This window comes from Chiloscyllium plagiosum, unplaced genomic scaffold (genome assembly GCF_037043375.1).
Source record: "Chiloscyllium plagiosum isolate Xiang-an unplaced genomic scaffold, Cpla_swu_hap1 HiC_scaffold_14, whole genome shotgun sequence".
Taxonomy (NCBI): domain Eukaryota; kingdom Metazoa; phylum Chordata; class Chondrichthyes; order Orectolobiformes; family Hemiscylliidae; genus Chiloscyllium; species Chiloscyllium plagiosum.
The window spans coordinates 30,444,761-30,459,891 of NW_028270152.1; the positions used below are offsets into that span (position 1 = coordinate 30,444,761).

General features: G+C 38.7%; 1 protein-coding gene across 3 annotated transcripts in view; it reads right to left on the minus strand.

The window, feature by feature from the left end:
• The window catches only part of raf1b (Raf-1 proto-oncogene, serine/threonine kinase b), a 111,031-nt gene that overhangs the window by 21,158 nt on the left and 74,742 nt on the right, over positions 1-15,131 (minus strand). For all 3 annotated transcript variants that reach the window (XM_087994257.1, XM_087994256.1, XM_087994255.1), the window contains exons 8-12: positions 14,600-14,627; positions 13,515-13,642; positions 12,535-12,652; positions 7,782-7,866; positions 5,928-6,104 (exon numbers count right to left, since the gene is read on the minus strand). In XM_087994257.1, coding sequence (XP_087850383.1) covers positions 5,928-6,104; positions 7,782-7,866; positions 12,535-12,652; positions 13,515-13,642; positions 14,600-14,627 — 536 coding nt within the window. The remainder of the gene's footprint in view (positions 1-5,927; positions 6,105-7,781; positions 7,867-12,534; positions 12,653-13,514; positions 13,643-14,599; positions 14,628-15,131) is intronic.

The window sequence follows — 15,131 nt, forward strand, 5'->3', positions numbered from 1 at the left end:
CCTCTAGATTAGATTACTTACAGTGTGGAAACAGGCCCTTCGGCACAACAAGCCCACACCGACCCTCCGAACAGCAACCCACCCCGAACCATTCCCCTACATTTACCATTCACCGAACACTACGGGCAATTTAGCATGGCCAATTCACTAACCTGCACATTTTTGGACTGTGGGAGGAAACCGGAGCACCTGGAGGAAACCCACGCAAACACGGGGAGAATGTGCAAACTCCACACAGACAGTTGCCTGAGGCGGGAATTGAACCCGTGTCTCTGGTGCTGTAAGGCAGCAGTGCTAACCACTGTGCCACCATGCCGCACCCCTAGCTGAGAGTCTAAAACACAGTTTTAGAATAAGGGAATGCCAAGCATCAGACCCTTTCAAATTTTTGGAATTCTCTGTACCAGTGGGCTGGGGAGGCTTAGTTACTGAGTGTATTCCAAATGAAGATCATTGTATTTCTGCATATTAAAAACATCAAGGGGCACAAATGTTGTACAGGAAAATGGGGTTGAAGTTGAAGATCAGTAACGATCTCATTGAATCTTGGAAGCTCTGATGGCTGTTTGGCCTACTACTGTTCTTATTTCTAATGTTCTTCTGTTCTTTTGCAGCTACTATAAGTTTTGGTTCATCTGAGCTGATAACCTACTGTTAACAAAATAAGAGAAATCTGATCAAATTACAAATTTGACCGAAACTTCTGAAAATGTGGGTCTCCAATATAGTCAGATATCTACAGGCCCCTGCCTAATATTACAGAACAGTCTTCAGTGACAAGAGTACTATTGACAACACTCAATCAACTCACAAGTGCCTTATGAGTTGCAGTTAGATTTTTTTCAAATAAACAATTTATTTATCACCAAGCACAATTAACCACTGTACTGGATTAGTGGTGTTCACTTATTCAACTTCAATACAATTAAACAACAGGGTCTGTGCACCCTGTTCTGTTTCTTCAGCAGTGAACTCTTCAGTAACAGAAACTAATATTTAGAACTACAGTTTGGAAACTGAGGCACAACATTGTTCCAGATAGTGTATACAAAGAGGTTATTAAAAAGTAGATAGGTACAACAACAGTAGAATGCAGATTCTGAATTTTTACACTGATAATGCTCTACTTGTATTCGTCAACCTGGGACTCTAGAATTCCATTCTCTTACACCATTGTCATTTCTCTCTTGATTCTTTATATAAAGAATCAGAAATTGAACTCAACAGGGATATAGTCATTTACTTTCCATTGTCATACTATTTTACAATTTGGAAAATGGTTTTCAATTAATTCCATGAATCCTACTCTTTTATACAAGCCTTACATAAGCATCATTGAAAAGTTCAGCAAGTTTGTCTAATGAATCTACATAAATGGACCCAAGGTTCATCATAAATATTAACTCATTTCTGAAATAAATAGAAAGATAATTCCTTTGGATTCATGATACCCTCACATTCATCACAGGGTGCAAGTGTCACTTACGAGGTCAGGATTTATTTTTCATCCCTCACTGCCTTGAGAAGGTGCTAATGTGCCCTTCCTCAACCTTGTTGTCTGAAAAGCAAGACATTCCCACAGTGCTGCAGGAAGTCAGGTAGAGAGTTTATTCTATAAAACATCCTGACTCTGAAGTACCCTTGTCCTCATGATATGTAAACGGTTGGTCCCATGATGTTTCCAGTCAATGGTGGTTCTCTAGGATATTAATGGTGGGTGGTTCAATGCAGTAATACTATTGAATACCAATGGAAGGCAGTTGGACACTTAAATGTTAGAAATGATCGTTGCCCTGGCTCTTGTCAGGTACAAGTTGTTATTTACCATTTAGGAGGCCAATTCTGTATGTCATTAAGATTTTATTGTATACGAGTAAAGACTGCTTCATTATTCGAGCAATTACAAATGGAACTGAATACTGGACAATCACCAGTAAAATCCCCATTTCAGAAGTTATGACAGAGAGAAATTTATTGTTAAAGAAGTTAGGTAAAATAAAACCAGTATCATAAAAGCAGCTAAATGTTGCCCTGAGAAGCTACTACAGTGATGTTCTGGAGCTGAAATAATTAGCCTGCAACCATAATTATATTTCCTTTGTTACAGGTATAATTCCAGCTCCTTGGTGCCTCATTCAATCTTTTGCAGTCATGATGTCAAGGGCAGTCTCTCACTTCACCTGTGGAATTCAACTCTTTGGAACCGAGGCCGTTATGAGATCTGGAGCAAAATAGTTCAGCTGGAACCAACTTGACCTCTGGAAAACAGGCTATGTCTCAGTAAGTAGCAAAAGATGACTCCGTTATTGGCACCTTACGTCACTTTGCTGATGATTGAGAATAGGCTGATGGAGTGTTAAATGGACAGATTGTATTTGTTCTGCATGTTATGGAGATACTAGGACAATTTTTCAACTTTATTAATGCCTGTTGGCTTGAGCCAAGTCAACTGCCGAGCATAAGTCTTTAATACTACTGTCAGTATTTTGTTGAGGCCTGTAGTTTTTATGCTTAGTTGTTTCTTGATATTGCTTAGACTGAAATTGAAGACAGTTGTTTGTAAGGGACAGAGGTGGATCATCTACTTCCAGCTGAAGAACATTTCAACATTTCTGCTTTGTCTTCTACAGTCATTTGTTTTCATTGAGGAAGGGGAAATTTTTGGAACTTCTTCCTTATGTTAGTTATTTAATTGTTCATCATCATTCATGTTTGGATGACAGATCTTTGATCTGACTTGTTGGCTCTGGGGACTTTTGGCTCTAACTGTTGCATTCATGTGGCCCCAATATTGAAGCTTCAGCAGGTTGACTCCTCATTTTCAGTTCCACCAGGTGCTGTTCCTGCACCCTTCATTGAATCAGAGTTATTCTCCTGGCTTGATAAGAATGGTGGAGTGAGGGATTTTTGCTCAAGAAGGGGAGTGGAGACAACCCTGGTAATCATAGACCAGTGAGCCTTACTTCAGTTGTGGGTAAAGTGTTGGACAAGGTTATCAGAGATAGGGTTTATAATCATCTCAATAGGAATAAGTTGATTTGGGATAGTCAGCATGGTCTTGTGAAGGGTACGTCATGCCTCATAGACCTTATTTAATTCTTTGAGAAGGTGACCAAACAGGTGGATGAGGGTAAATCCATTGATGTAGTGTATATAGATTTCAGTAAGGTGTTTGATAAGGTTCCCCATGGTAGGCTACTGCACAAAATACTGAGGCATGGGATTGAGGGCGATTTAGCGGATCAGAAATTGGCTTGCTGAAAGAAGACAGAGGGTGATGGTTGATGGGAAATGTTAATTCTGGAGTTCAGCTACTAGTGGTGTACAGCATGGATCTGTTTTGGGTCCACTGCTGTTTGTCATTTTTACAAACGACCTGGATGAGGGCGTAGAAGGATGGTTTAGTAAATTTGTAGATGACACTAAGGTTGCTACAGTTGTGGATAATGCTGAAGGATATTGTAGGTTACAGAGGTACGTAGAGAAGCTGCAGAGCTGGGCTGAGAGGTGGCAAATGGAGTTTAATGCAGAAAAATGTGAGTCGATTCACTTTGGAAGGAGTAACAGGAATGCAGAGTACTGGGTGAATGGTAAGATTCTTGGTAATGTAGATGAGCAGAGAGATATCAGTGTTCATGTACATAGATCCCTCAAAGTTGCCACCCAGGTTGATAGGGCTGTTAAGAAGGCATACAGTGTGTTAGCTTTTATTAGTTGAGGGATTGAGTTTCAGAACCATGAGGTCATGCTACAGCTGTACAAAACTCTGATGAAGCCACACTTGGAGTATTGCGTGCAGTTCTGATCACTGCATTATAGGAAGGATGTGAAAGCTTTGGAAAGGGTTCAGAGGAGATTTACTAGGATGGTGCTTGATATGGAGGGAAAGTCTTATGAGGAAAGGTTGAGGGACTTGATGCTGTTTTAGTTATAGAGAAGGTTGAGAAGTGACTTAATTGAGACATATAAGATAATCAGAGGGTTACATCAGGTGGACAGTGAGAGCCTTTTTCCTAGGATGGTGATGGCTAGCATGAGGGGCCATAGCATCAAATTGCGGGGTGATGGATATAGGACAGATGTCAGAGGTAGTTACTTTACTCAGAGATTAGTAGAGGCGTGGAACGTACTGCCTGCAACAGTTGTGGACTCGCCAACTTTATGGGCATTTAAATGATCTTTGGATAGACATATGGACGAGAATGGAATAGTGTAGGTTAAATAGGCTTCAGATGGGTTTAACAGGGCGGTGCAACATTGAGAGCCAAAGGGCCTGTACTGCGCTGTAATGTTCTTTCTTCTATGTACTGCATCATGAGATTGCAGGTCACAGTGAAATCTAAGTCTTCCTTTGCTAATGACCCACAGAGCTCATGGATACCCAGTTTAAGCTACTGGATGTATTCTGAATCATCCCATTTAGTATGGTGACAATGTTACACATTGCAATGTAGCAGGTCTTCAATGAGAAGATGAGACTCCATCACCAAATGGATGCTGCTGAGATCACGCCTGTCAATACTATCATGGATATCTCCAGCTGCAACAGGAAGATTGTCAGGACAAAGCGAAGTATGTATTGATTCTCTCACAATCTTCTGCAAGCTCAGTCTAGCATATGTCTCTTAGGACTCAGCAAATTCAGTCAAGAGTGGTGCTACTGAGTCACTCTGTTGATCAGTGTTGTCACTCCAATGTTCTGTACACAGCACTGATGCATTGGCTTCTGGTTTTAGAAATCATTGCTGTGCACAGACCTCAGAGATCCACACCAATAAGTAAATTAGGGAGACTATAGCTATTGATACACATGCAGGCCCCACCGGAGTACATTCTGTGCCCTTGCTGCTTTCAGTGCTTCTATCAAATGGTGTTCAAAATGGGAAGTACCAATTGACAAACTCAGGGAGAGCAGTTGGTGGCAATCAGCAGATTTCATTGTTAACGTTTGACCTGATGACAAGAGACTTAGTGGGATCCACAATCATTGTTGAAGACTCCCAAGTCCAGTCACTGCCCACTTGTATCACTGAGCTGCAATCTCTGTTCTATCTGTCTTGCCAGCAGTACCTTAGACCTTCCAATACTAGTTTATTCACTAGTGATATAACTGGTACAATTTGTGGTCCGAGCTCTCATGAAACTAATGTTTCAGAGCTAAATAAGAAGTTTATGTAGTAGCTTTTATAACTTCAGGATAATCCAATGGCTTAAAGCTAAATGTTTCAAATAACATTTCATTAACATAAGAAACCAGTAACTAAAAGCACACAATAAATTCCCGCAAATAACAGATAATCCACTGTAGTTATATTGAGGCAGTAGTAAGCATTAGCTTGAATATCACAAAGAACTCCACTGCTCTTGCTTGAAATGGTGCTACGTGATTTTTAATATCCACCTGAGAAAGGGCAGGGCCTCTCATACAAAAGATAACATCAGCAATATTGTAGCACTCCCTCACTATTGCACTGAAATGATAGCCAGGATATTGTCTTGCAATTATCTTGACTGGGCATACACCGAGAATTGTCTCACTCAGTAGTGAGAGTACTATCAGCTGAGCCACAATTTAGCTCCATGTGGCATTAAAGATTCCAACAAAAAAATCCTGTTTCAACAAAAGAACGGATATTAAAAGTATTTGTACAAACCCTAGGCCTAAAGCAGAACTGTTGCAGTGGGCTTTTTCAGTGCGTGATATCTATTCAGACCAGATTTATTTGCATAGCTTCATAAAATGAACACAACATGGGATGAAAATACCAGAATATCTAAAGAAAATGTAGTTGTAAGAATAGAATCACCTGAAGAGTTAGATGTGGAACTAAATAACACCAGAACAACATTTTGATTTAAGGTACACAATAAGATCAGAAAGTATTTGTCAGTATAGCAGAATGCTGATCATATAAAGTTGTACTCACTCCATCCCTTGGGCTGTCTGGCGAGCAATGTCAATGAGCTGAAACATCTCCAGCTTTATTTCCTGCACATGTAAATGCTGATAGAGGCTGTTGCCTTCACACCACTGGGTAACAATAGCCAAGTTAAACTTGGTCATGTAGCCCATAAATAATAAGATGTTCACATGTCGTGTCTTTCTGTGACAGGAAAACAGATTACAATCAGAAAAACACCTGCCATTAAAAATGTCTGATAAGAATGAAAACTGAATTTTACGTATTCTATATTTTTATTTTACCAATTTCCTCACCACTCAAATAGTGTTGACTATTTGCTCAGCTGAATAACTTTTGAGACAGCCATACCTTTGACATGTTAACCATGGTAATATCTAAAAGCTAGTTGACAAAATTTTGATTCTTAACATGCAAATTTCTATTCCAGATTCTGGAAAGCAATCCTGAAGATTCATGAGCAATGCAGTGAAACTGAAAAATCAGGGTGCTGGGTTGTATTCAGGAACATGGTTTGTTGGCCCTGCAGAAAATCTTGGTCAGGCTTTACCTAGAGCAACGTATCCAGTTCTGACCTTTTCCAATGGAGATGATTAAGAAGCTTTGAAGAGGTTGTACAGGTGGGTCACAGGACTAATTCCTAGTACACAGTTTTTTTAAGTTATCAAGATAAGCTAAACATTGGAATTCTATACTTTAGAGACATGTGTACATATAGAGATAATCTGATTGACCTTCTAAGATAGTGACGGAAACAGTTTGTGTTTCAGTTACAGTTTGACCAAAATTTTATATTGTACAAGGTCAGATCTAGTTCAGCTACAGGAAGGTGGTTCTCTTCCCAGATAGTAAAAGACCTCTAGAACAGGCTCTCATCTAATGTAATGAGAAGTTGACATGTTGAATTGCCTCAAATGCGGCTTGCATATCATGTCTTAGTCAGGGAATTCAGGGCAGCGGATTGCCTCGACTAGTCTAATTGCCTAGATGGGTGCAAAGGCGATTTCCCAGATATCTATAGCAAACTAGCCTTCAGGTGCGTGGCTTCAGTTGGAGTGTGAAGGATGTTGTAATATGCAAGGTATTGCAATTGTGGGGATAGACTGGTTGGACCAGGGGTCATTCCCTATTAATCATTGTTCACAGATTTGTAATTCGCAGTTCAAACTATGGTCAATTTTTCTCCTCTGTAGCCAGGTTTTAGATTAGATTAGATTCCCTACAGTGTGGAAATAGACCCTACGGCCCAACAAGTCCACACCGACCCTCTGAAGATTAACCCACCCAGACCCATTCTTTATCCGTGGCTAATTGTATTGAGGTGAGCTGTTGCACCAATACTACAACAGTCATGATCAAGTAAATTAACCCACATAAGACGGTACGGTGACCCAGTGGTTAGCACTGCTGCCTCACAGAGCCAGGGACCTGGGTTCAATTCTAGCCTCGGGTGAGTCTGTGTGGAGTTTCCACATTCTCCCCATGTCTGCGTAGGCTTCCTCCTGGTGTTCTGGTTTCCTCCCACAATGCAAAGATATGCAGATTAGGTGAATTAGCCATGTTGAATTGTCCATAGTGTTCAGGGATGTACAGGTTAGGTGCATTAGTTAGGGATAAATGTAGAGTACTAGGATATGGGTCTGGGTGGGTTACTCTTCGGAGGGTCGGTATGGACTTGTTGGGCTGAATGGCCTGTTTCCACACTGTAGGGATTCTATAATTCATAAATAAATCACACCTTATGCTTGCTATTTCATATAAAGCTTTGAGAGAAATGATCTGTTAATCTTCATTTCTGGTAGTAATTGTTAAGGGAGGACTATTATTCAAGTTACTGGAATAACTTTCAATTTTCCTTACCTTAGTACCTGGACTTCATTCCGAAAAGCCTGAAGTTGTTCTGGTGTTGGATCTGTCACCTTTAGAATTTTTACAGCTACATCACCTGAAATACCAAGTTCACAACAACTTGATGAGGACAGGGATGGCAAGGTTCGGGAACCTTGGATAACAGATATTGAAAGTTGACAATGCTGTCACTTTTAAAAAGGTTATTTTACCCTTGTTTTTTTTTTGAAGAGAGGTCGTCAAAGCAGAGGTACCCAAGAGTCTAGTTTAACAATGGAAAGGGGGTGACCAGTTCACCCACTTCAGGTTTTACTGTAGTTTATTTTTAGCTGTGGCAGTCACATGATGTGAGAGTCCAGGGGAGTTGCAAACTTCAGTAAAGAATTCCACTGATTTTCTTCTGAAATCTCTCTCTGGAAGTTGTTCCCTCCTGCCTATGTGAATCTGTGTTTGAATTTACTTTTTGCTAAGGGGTGTGTTTATGGGATGTTACTGTATGTTCCTGATGAAGGACTTATGCCCAAAACGTCAATTCTCCTGCTCCTTGGATGCTGCCTGACCTGCTGTGCTTTTCCAACACCACACTCTCTCCTCCCTGTATTGGAATAGTTAATTAGTTAAGTTTACGTATCGTGACAGTTAAGTTTTCCAATAGTTCAGATATTCTAAATTTTGCTTTCTTTTATTCGTGTTTCAACTGTAGTGTTTAAATAAATTCTGTTTTGCCTAAAGCAGAGTGGTTTGACCAGTTGCATAACAACCTGGAATACCCACATCACATCAGCCTGTAAAATAAGAAAAGGTTAGGGTCTAGATTACCTTCTTGAAATATTTTGAGGGGGTCTGGCCTGGTCCATAACAAAAGATTAGTCAAAAAGAAAAAGGGAGCCTATGTAAGCTTTGGGAAACTGAAATCAAACAATGCCCTTGATGAATGGAAATGAAGCAGGCTTCTCCACCGACAGCACAGCTTTGTAGCTTTGCCCAAATGCCTCAAATGACCACAGAACCACACGATCAACCCTTTAAATATGATGATGATTACTTTGACTGCTGATATAAAATGATTACTTTGTGTGACCAAACATTATGTACTTTAAACAAATAAATTACTTGGTCTCAGATCATGATGTTGAAACTTAATCTTCAATCTCAGTGTCATTATGCCATGTTAATATGTATTTACTTAAAATTTAACCAAGTAATTATCATCACATAATAAGAGAGCACTTAAATGAAAGTTATACTGCAAAACCAATACAAGGCCGTCTATATCTCAGTTCATCTCATCATACTTGGACCATTAATATTTTGTCAGTAAAATCTTTTTAGTTTCCGCAACTTCCTTGGTGAAAAATAAATTGGATTCAAAAGTAACAAATTGAAAAACTGATCAACAAATTTTAATTATTCTCCATCTCCAAAGTAAGATCAGCAAGGAATCAGGAAAATGCAGTTCTATGGAGAAATGGGTGAATTAACTTATCAAGGGTGTGTTGAGTATTATACAAAATTAAAATAAAATCTCCAACAACACTTTTCAACTATGAATTTTGAAAAATACTTTGTTAAAAGGGATCTTTGTTACTTTTGTACCTTCCAGATGCTTTTCTTAACTTTGGCTCTTCCAGTGATGTAAGCAAGTCATCAAAGTGAGAATCATCCTCAGCATTTTTAACCTATGGACTAAGCAATACTTTGCATGCCAGATCCAAAATAAAAATTTCAAGTGTTGAACTGCCCACTTTCTTTAGAAAGTACTATAAATAGTTCTTGGCTTTGTTTTTACTTATAACAGAAGGCTTTGGCAAAAACCAAATTTTCCTCAGATGCAGTTGTAAGGGTAAACAGCCTGAAACCTGCAGCAATGCTGAAGAAATGGTACAACGCTGAAGAAATGGTACAAGCAGCATCAAGAGCTTGTTTGCTAATGACAGCAGAAGGTTTAACAGTGAGATGGATTGTATGATGAAGAAACTACATCCTGCCTTGGCACTGGCCAGTGCCTTATTTCCCATATGATGCTTAAAATAAACAGGTTAGTGGAAGAGACAGAGGGTTCAATTCAATGTGGAAATGTGTGAGGTATTAATATATCTTGGAAGGAAAAACAAGAAACAGAAGTATGTCCTTAGTGGAAAGATGCTGAAGTATTTGGCTGAGTGTTCAAATACCTAATTTCCTGAGACAGAGACAGGAGATAAAGTTATGAAAATATCATAAGAAAAAGAGGTAAAACTACACAAAGGCAAACTTTACTATATGGAGAAACTGCAGCAGAGACTATTGCATCTTTTAAGAGAATAAATCTTTTGGAGCAAATAAAAAAGCAGGACTTCAGAGTGAGAGCAGTAATTAGTTTTGCTCTGCTTCAGCAAAAAAAAGCAGTAGAAACAAAATAAACCAGTGGTTTCTTTCGATATAATCTTCCAAAGCTGGTAAACAGTTCTAAACTGTAAAGCTGCCATACTAGAAAGAAAAGGAGGCATATCCAGTTAGATTTCAATACAGATTAGTGCTCAGCTCCAACTCTGGACCTGTTCTGCATTTTCACATTTAAGTGAAGCTATATGTGACCAAACTTGCTACATTTCCATTACGGTACTTTTGCAAACTTCCTCAGCTAATCAGACTAAACAAACCATTCATTATTATCAGCAGTATAAATAACCAGTCAGAGACAGGCCAATTCACCCATATTCTCAAACACCCACCCACTGCGGTCAGGTTTTCAATTCCAAATCATATTCTCTCCAGTAAGCCACAAGCAAGGCAAGGAAAAGTCAATTTGGAACTGTGTTTATTTATTAAATTTTTTAAAAAGAGGGGAATTGAGTTGAAGTCTAAATGCCAGCTTTATGATATCTAGATAAACACTTATACAAAAAAAAAGGCATCAATTTAATTCAATTTTTCAGTTGGTTCAGGCAGTAGCAGGTATGTTCAAAAGGCCAAGTGGAAGGGTAAACTACAAGGAACACTTCACATGGTGTTTTATGAACAATTGTGACCTAACTTAGGCCATCAACCTGCAACCGTTGGATAAACCCATACACATGACACAAGCTGCTGGAAATTGTTGGAAAAACTCAGCAGTTCTAGTAGCATCTGTGAAGAGAAAGCAGAGTTAATGTTTCGGCCCTTCTTCAGAATGCCATATGCAATGGCAGGCAGGTTAGGAGTCAAACACTGCACTAACCAGAGCCTATTCTCTCTAGGCTAATGTTTTCCCTAAAAAAATTAAGCAAGTATAAAATTCTGTGATAAACGTGGTTTTAAGATTCAGCTTGGAGCTTGAGCTATATGTTCATTAAAACCAATCTTTGAGTCACTCACAATCCCATAATTTTTCTTTCCGGATTACAATATATCATTCACCATCTCTTTCTCCTGTTAATTTCAATCTTTTGAATAGACCTCTCAAATATTAATGTTGACCTCTTTCTCTGCATCTTTTCTGGAGCTGTAACACTGTATTCTGCACTATGTTCTGTTACCCTGATGCACTTTGTATAGTACGATTTGCCTGTATAACATACAAAACAACTTTTCACTGTAGCTTGTACATATGACAACCATAAATCAAACTCAAATGGAGATGATTCAAGACTTTTTGTTTTGTTCTGCATTTGCGGGACATGCATATCACTGGTTGGATCAGGCTTATTGCCCATCCCCAAATGCCTTGGAGAAGACAGTGGTGAGCTGTCTTCTTATACTGTTGCAGTCCTTGTGTTGTGGGACCATCCACAGGACTTTCGGAAGGGAGCTCCAGGATCTTGTCCCAGTGACAGTGAAGAAATGGTGATATACTTTCAAATGAGGATGTGTGTGACCTTGAGAGAAATTGCAGCCAGCAATGTCCCTTGCACCTGCTGGCTTGGACCTTCTGAGGTTGGCAGGTTTGGAAGCTGCTGTCAGAGGAGCCTTGGTGTGTTGCTGACAGAGCACCTTGCGGACTGTACATACTACTGCAACCATGCATCAGTGGTGAAGAGAATGAACTTTGGTGGATAGAATGGCAATCAATTACTCCCAGGTCTCGTCTTTTTCCATCTATAATTGAGTGCTAAGCTGCATAGATGTGTCCCCTGGTCTTGCACGCCCTCCAATTTTCTTTCTTTCTTTTGGATGAAATAGTAATAACGAAAGAAATTCAGACAAACACCACCTTGGCTGGGGAATGAGATTTGGCCAATAAATGTCTGGTCTCACCCTCACTGCCGACTTACTGAGAATAGGAAGTTAAAAATTGGTCAAACTCAATCAGAAAGGTGGCAGGTAGATCAATAGGAAAAATATCCCACTGCTTCTATAAAGCATGTTTTTAGGAAATTCAGGTTAAGGCTCTTTGCTAGGTAAAGGTACAGCAAGCTTTGCACATAGCTATGCTCCAGCTGAACTTGGAGTGCTTGATGTCCACAATGGGAATAGCTTATTCCCTAACCCGAACAACCTTCATATTTATATTTTGATTAATATATAAACTTCAATGGAAAAAGAAATTTTACCAAGGTATTCACAAAGGGCAAAATACCTTTCCAAATGGATACCTCAACAAGTTTAGAAAATCAGATGGATTTTCTTCCAGAGTTACATATTTGACGGATAAAAATACAGTGTTCCAATATTTGAATGCTATGTAGGTACACCCGTGTAGTTCAAGATTTGTTATGATCCAAATCGTAGACTTTATAAAACAAAAAAACGTAACAACAGTAAGATGTTGGATGGATATACAAAAAAAGAATTATAAGCTCCTTACCATGCCATTTCCCTTTGAACACAGTTCCAAAGGATCCAGAGCCTATTCGTTTTAATAATACAACTTCCTCTCCTTTTATTTCCCAATAGTAACTGGAATCTCTTTGAACACGTGGACGCTATAACAGGCATCAAACAATGGCATAAAATATTTTAGAAAATAAAAATGTAATCACTCATTTTCCTGACAGAAATCATTAATTGATCAAAAATCATACTCCATTAACCTTCTGAAATGTCATTAGGGTTTAACTCTCAAGTTATTCAAATACAATTCTGCAAACAAAATGATGGACAATATGTTTGTAAGGGCTACCTCAATCCATTCCATGTCAAAGCTGCTGAGTTAGTGACCTCAGCTGAGTTGAGTAAAAATGGGTTCAGCATTAATTGACTAAGGAAAGAAGGACCTTCTAGCATTGGTAAGTAGAGGTTAATATCCAGAAATTACCACTGTTAGAGTTTGAATAGGTGTGAGAGAGTTAGGATTGCAATTCAACTGCAGCGTCCATCATTATAAGGCCACCTAGAAACACTCCCTGCCAAAGCTCACTCATGAATAACACTCACATTGAAAATAGAGGATGGCTTGCAATCATACCCTAGGAGAGCTAACATCATCAACAAGAGAAGCTAGTGAAAAGTAAAAACTTGAAAGGGAAAGGGAAAGCAAGTGTACTGCTTACACCATCAATTCTTTTTTTAAATGCTATTATTTCTCATCTTCTAGAAACTCTTGGTCAGAAACTTCTGGGCCAGAGCATAAATTGAGAAAAGGTAGTTTCTAGATTTATGGGGAGAATGTCTGTTAAAGTACCAGCAGAACTATAAAAGAGTGCAACTGCTTGATATAACTATTCCAAGAATGCAGTGATCCACTAAAATATTTTCACTTATGTACATCCCAAAGACTCCCAAATCCAAAGTTATAAGCAATATGTGACAGGTCTAAATGTGCTTCACCAGTTTCCTTTGACTTACAATCTTCTTTATTCCTTCTGATGTCACTGATGGCCTTCTATCTTTGTGAGTTTGAACTGGAGACTTCTGCTTAGATTCACGTGTTGGACTTAAACTGGGCGGACTATTCGACAGTGCTGGTGCAGGAACTGAAGAAAACATAAACATTGGTTTACAGTTCTTACTGGGCTTCATTTTTTCAAAAAAGAAAAGTGTTTCAGCTGACCCATAAATAATTTTGGATTTTCATTCTCGCAAGTTTGAAATACCGTAACACTTTATGTAAAAATCCCAACTAAAAATTATTTGTCAACACATAACCCCTATTGTCCATTATGCAATCATTGACTACACTTCTTGGAGGGGAGTCTTCTGAAGTTTCTTTCGGCTCCAAGTTGACTTGATGATAGAAAAGAGGAACCAGGACAACCCTCTCTGACAAACTAACAATCAAATACTTGAACCAGGAAGTTCCAAGTAGTCGAGGACACTAATAATGTTTAGTTAAGACTCTCTCACCTATACATAAACCTCATCAGATGGAGGTTGAGTTGCTTCCAACTTAGATGCATTAACCTTGCACATCAATGCTATAGAGGCAAAGTCATCCTATCTTTGCTGGCAAGCTATCTGAAATATATTTAATCAAAATAAAGGAGTAACTCTGCCCACACTTTGGGAATCCTTAAGCCTTTGCCATTGTCAACTGAACCTAAACTCCTTGGTCATAATTAAGAAAATGTGTACTCAGTAACTCAGTAACTTATTTCACAGTAACTTAGTTTGAAGACTTCAGCACAGAAGTGAATTTTCATGCTTATCAGACACGAGAGTGAACAAATTTTTTAAAATGTGAGGGAGGGTAAAATGTACTGTATGGAAAATGTAAAGGGAATGATACATTAACTTGCAGTCAGCAACCACTCTGATTACACACCACTCTTTTTGATACATTCCCACATGAAAAGGATGGCGTGAATCAAGTGTGTATCATTCCAGCATGTCTGCTCAAAGCACTTTGGCATAAGGCTCCAACCTCTCTAACATCAGTCAGTGAAAATCAGGCAGTGGCATTAGAAAGAAAATAAAAATAATTATCAAATTACCTCTTTGAGTGTGACTTCTAATTACATCCTGTAAAAGTAAACAAATATATTATTTGACTATCACCACAATAAATATGTAAAGAATTGAAAAAAAAATTAGTTAATGCATTTAGCTTATTGGAGTCTAAAATCAGTCTAAACTTAAGTAACATCTTTAATCAAAAGGAACTGAAACCAGTTAGACATGAAGAAACCATGCATCTCCTGCTTGAATTACACCTTTATGAGAAGTTCACATGTTAAAGATAAAAATAACAAATTTGTAGACAATAAACCCACACAAGTGAATATATGAATGATCAGTATTTCAAAGTAACTGCTTTAACAGAGTTTGGAAAATAGATTTGTACTGGGAAGTGGAGATGGTTCTCAACCCCATTCTCTTCCTTTCTCCATGTAACCCTTTGATCCTCTTGCTAATCAAGAACGCCTATCTTGGTGCTAAATACACTCAATGACTTGACCTCTACAGCCTTCTGCGGCAATGAGTTCTAAACATTAACTATCCTCTGGCTGAAGAAATTCCTCATCT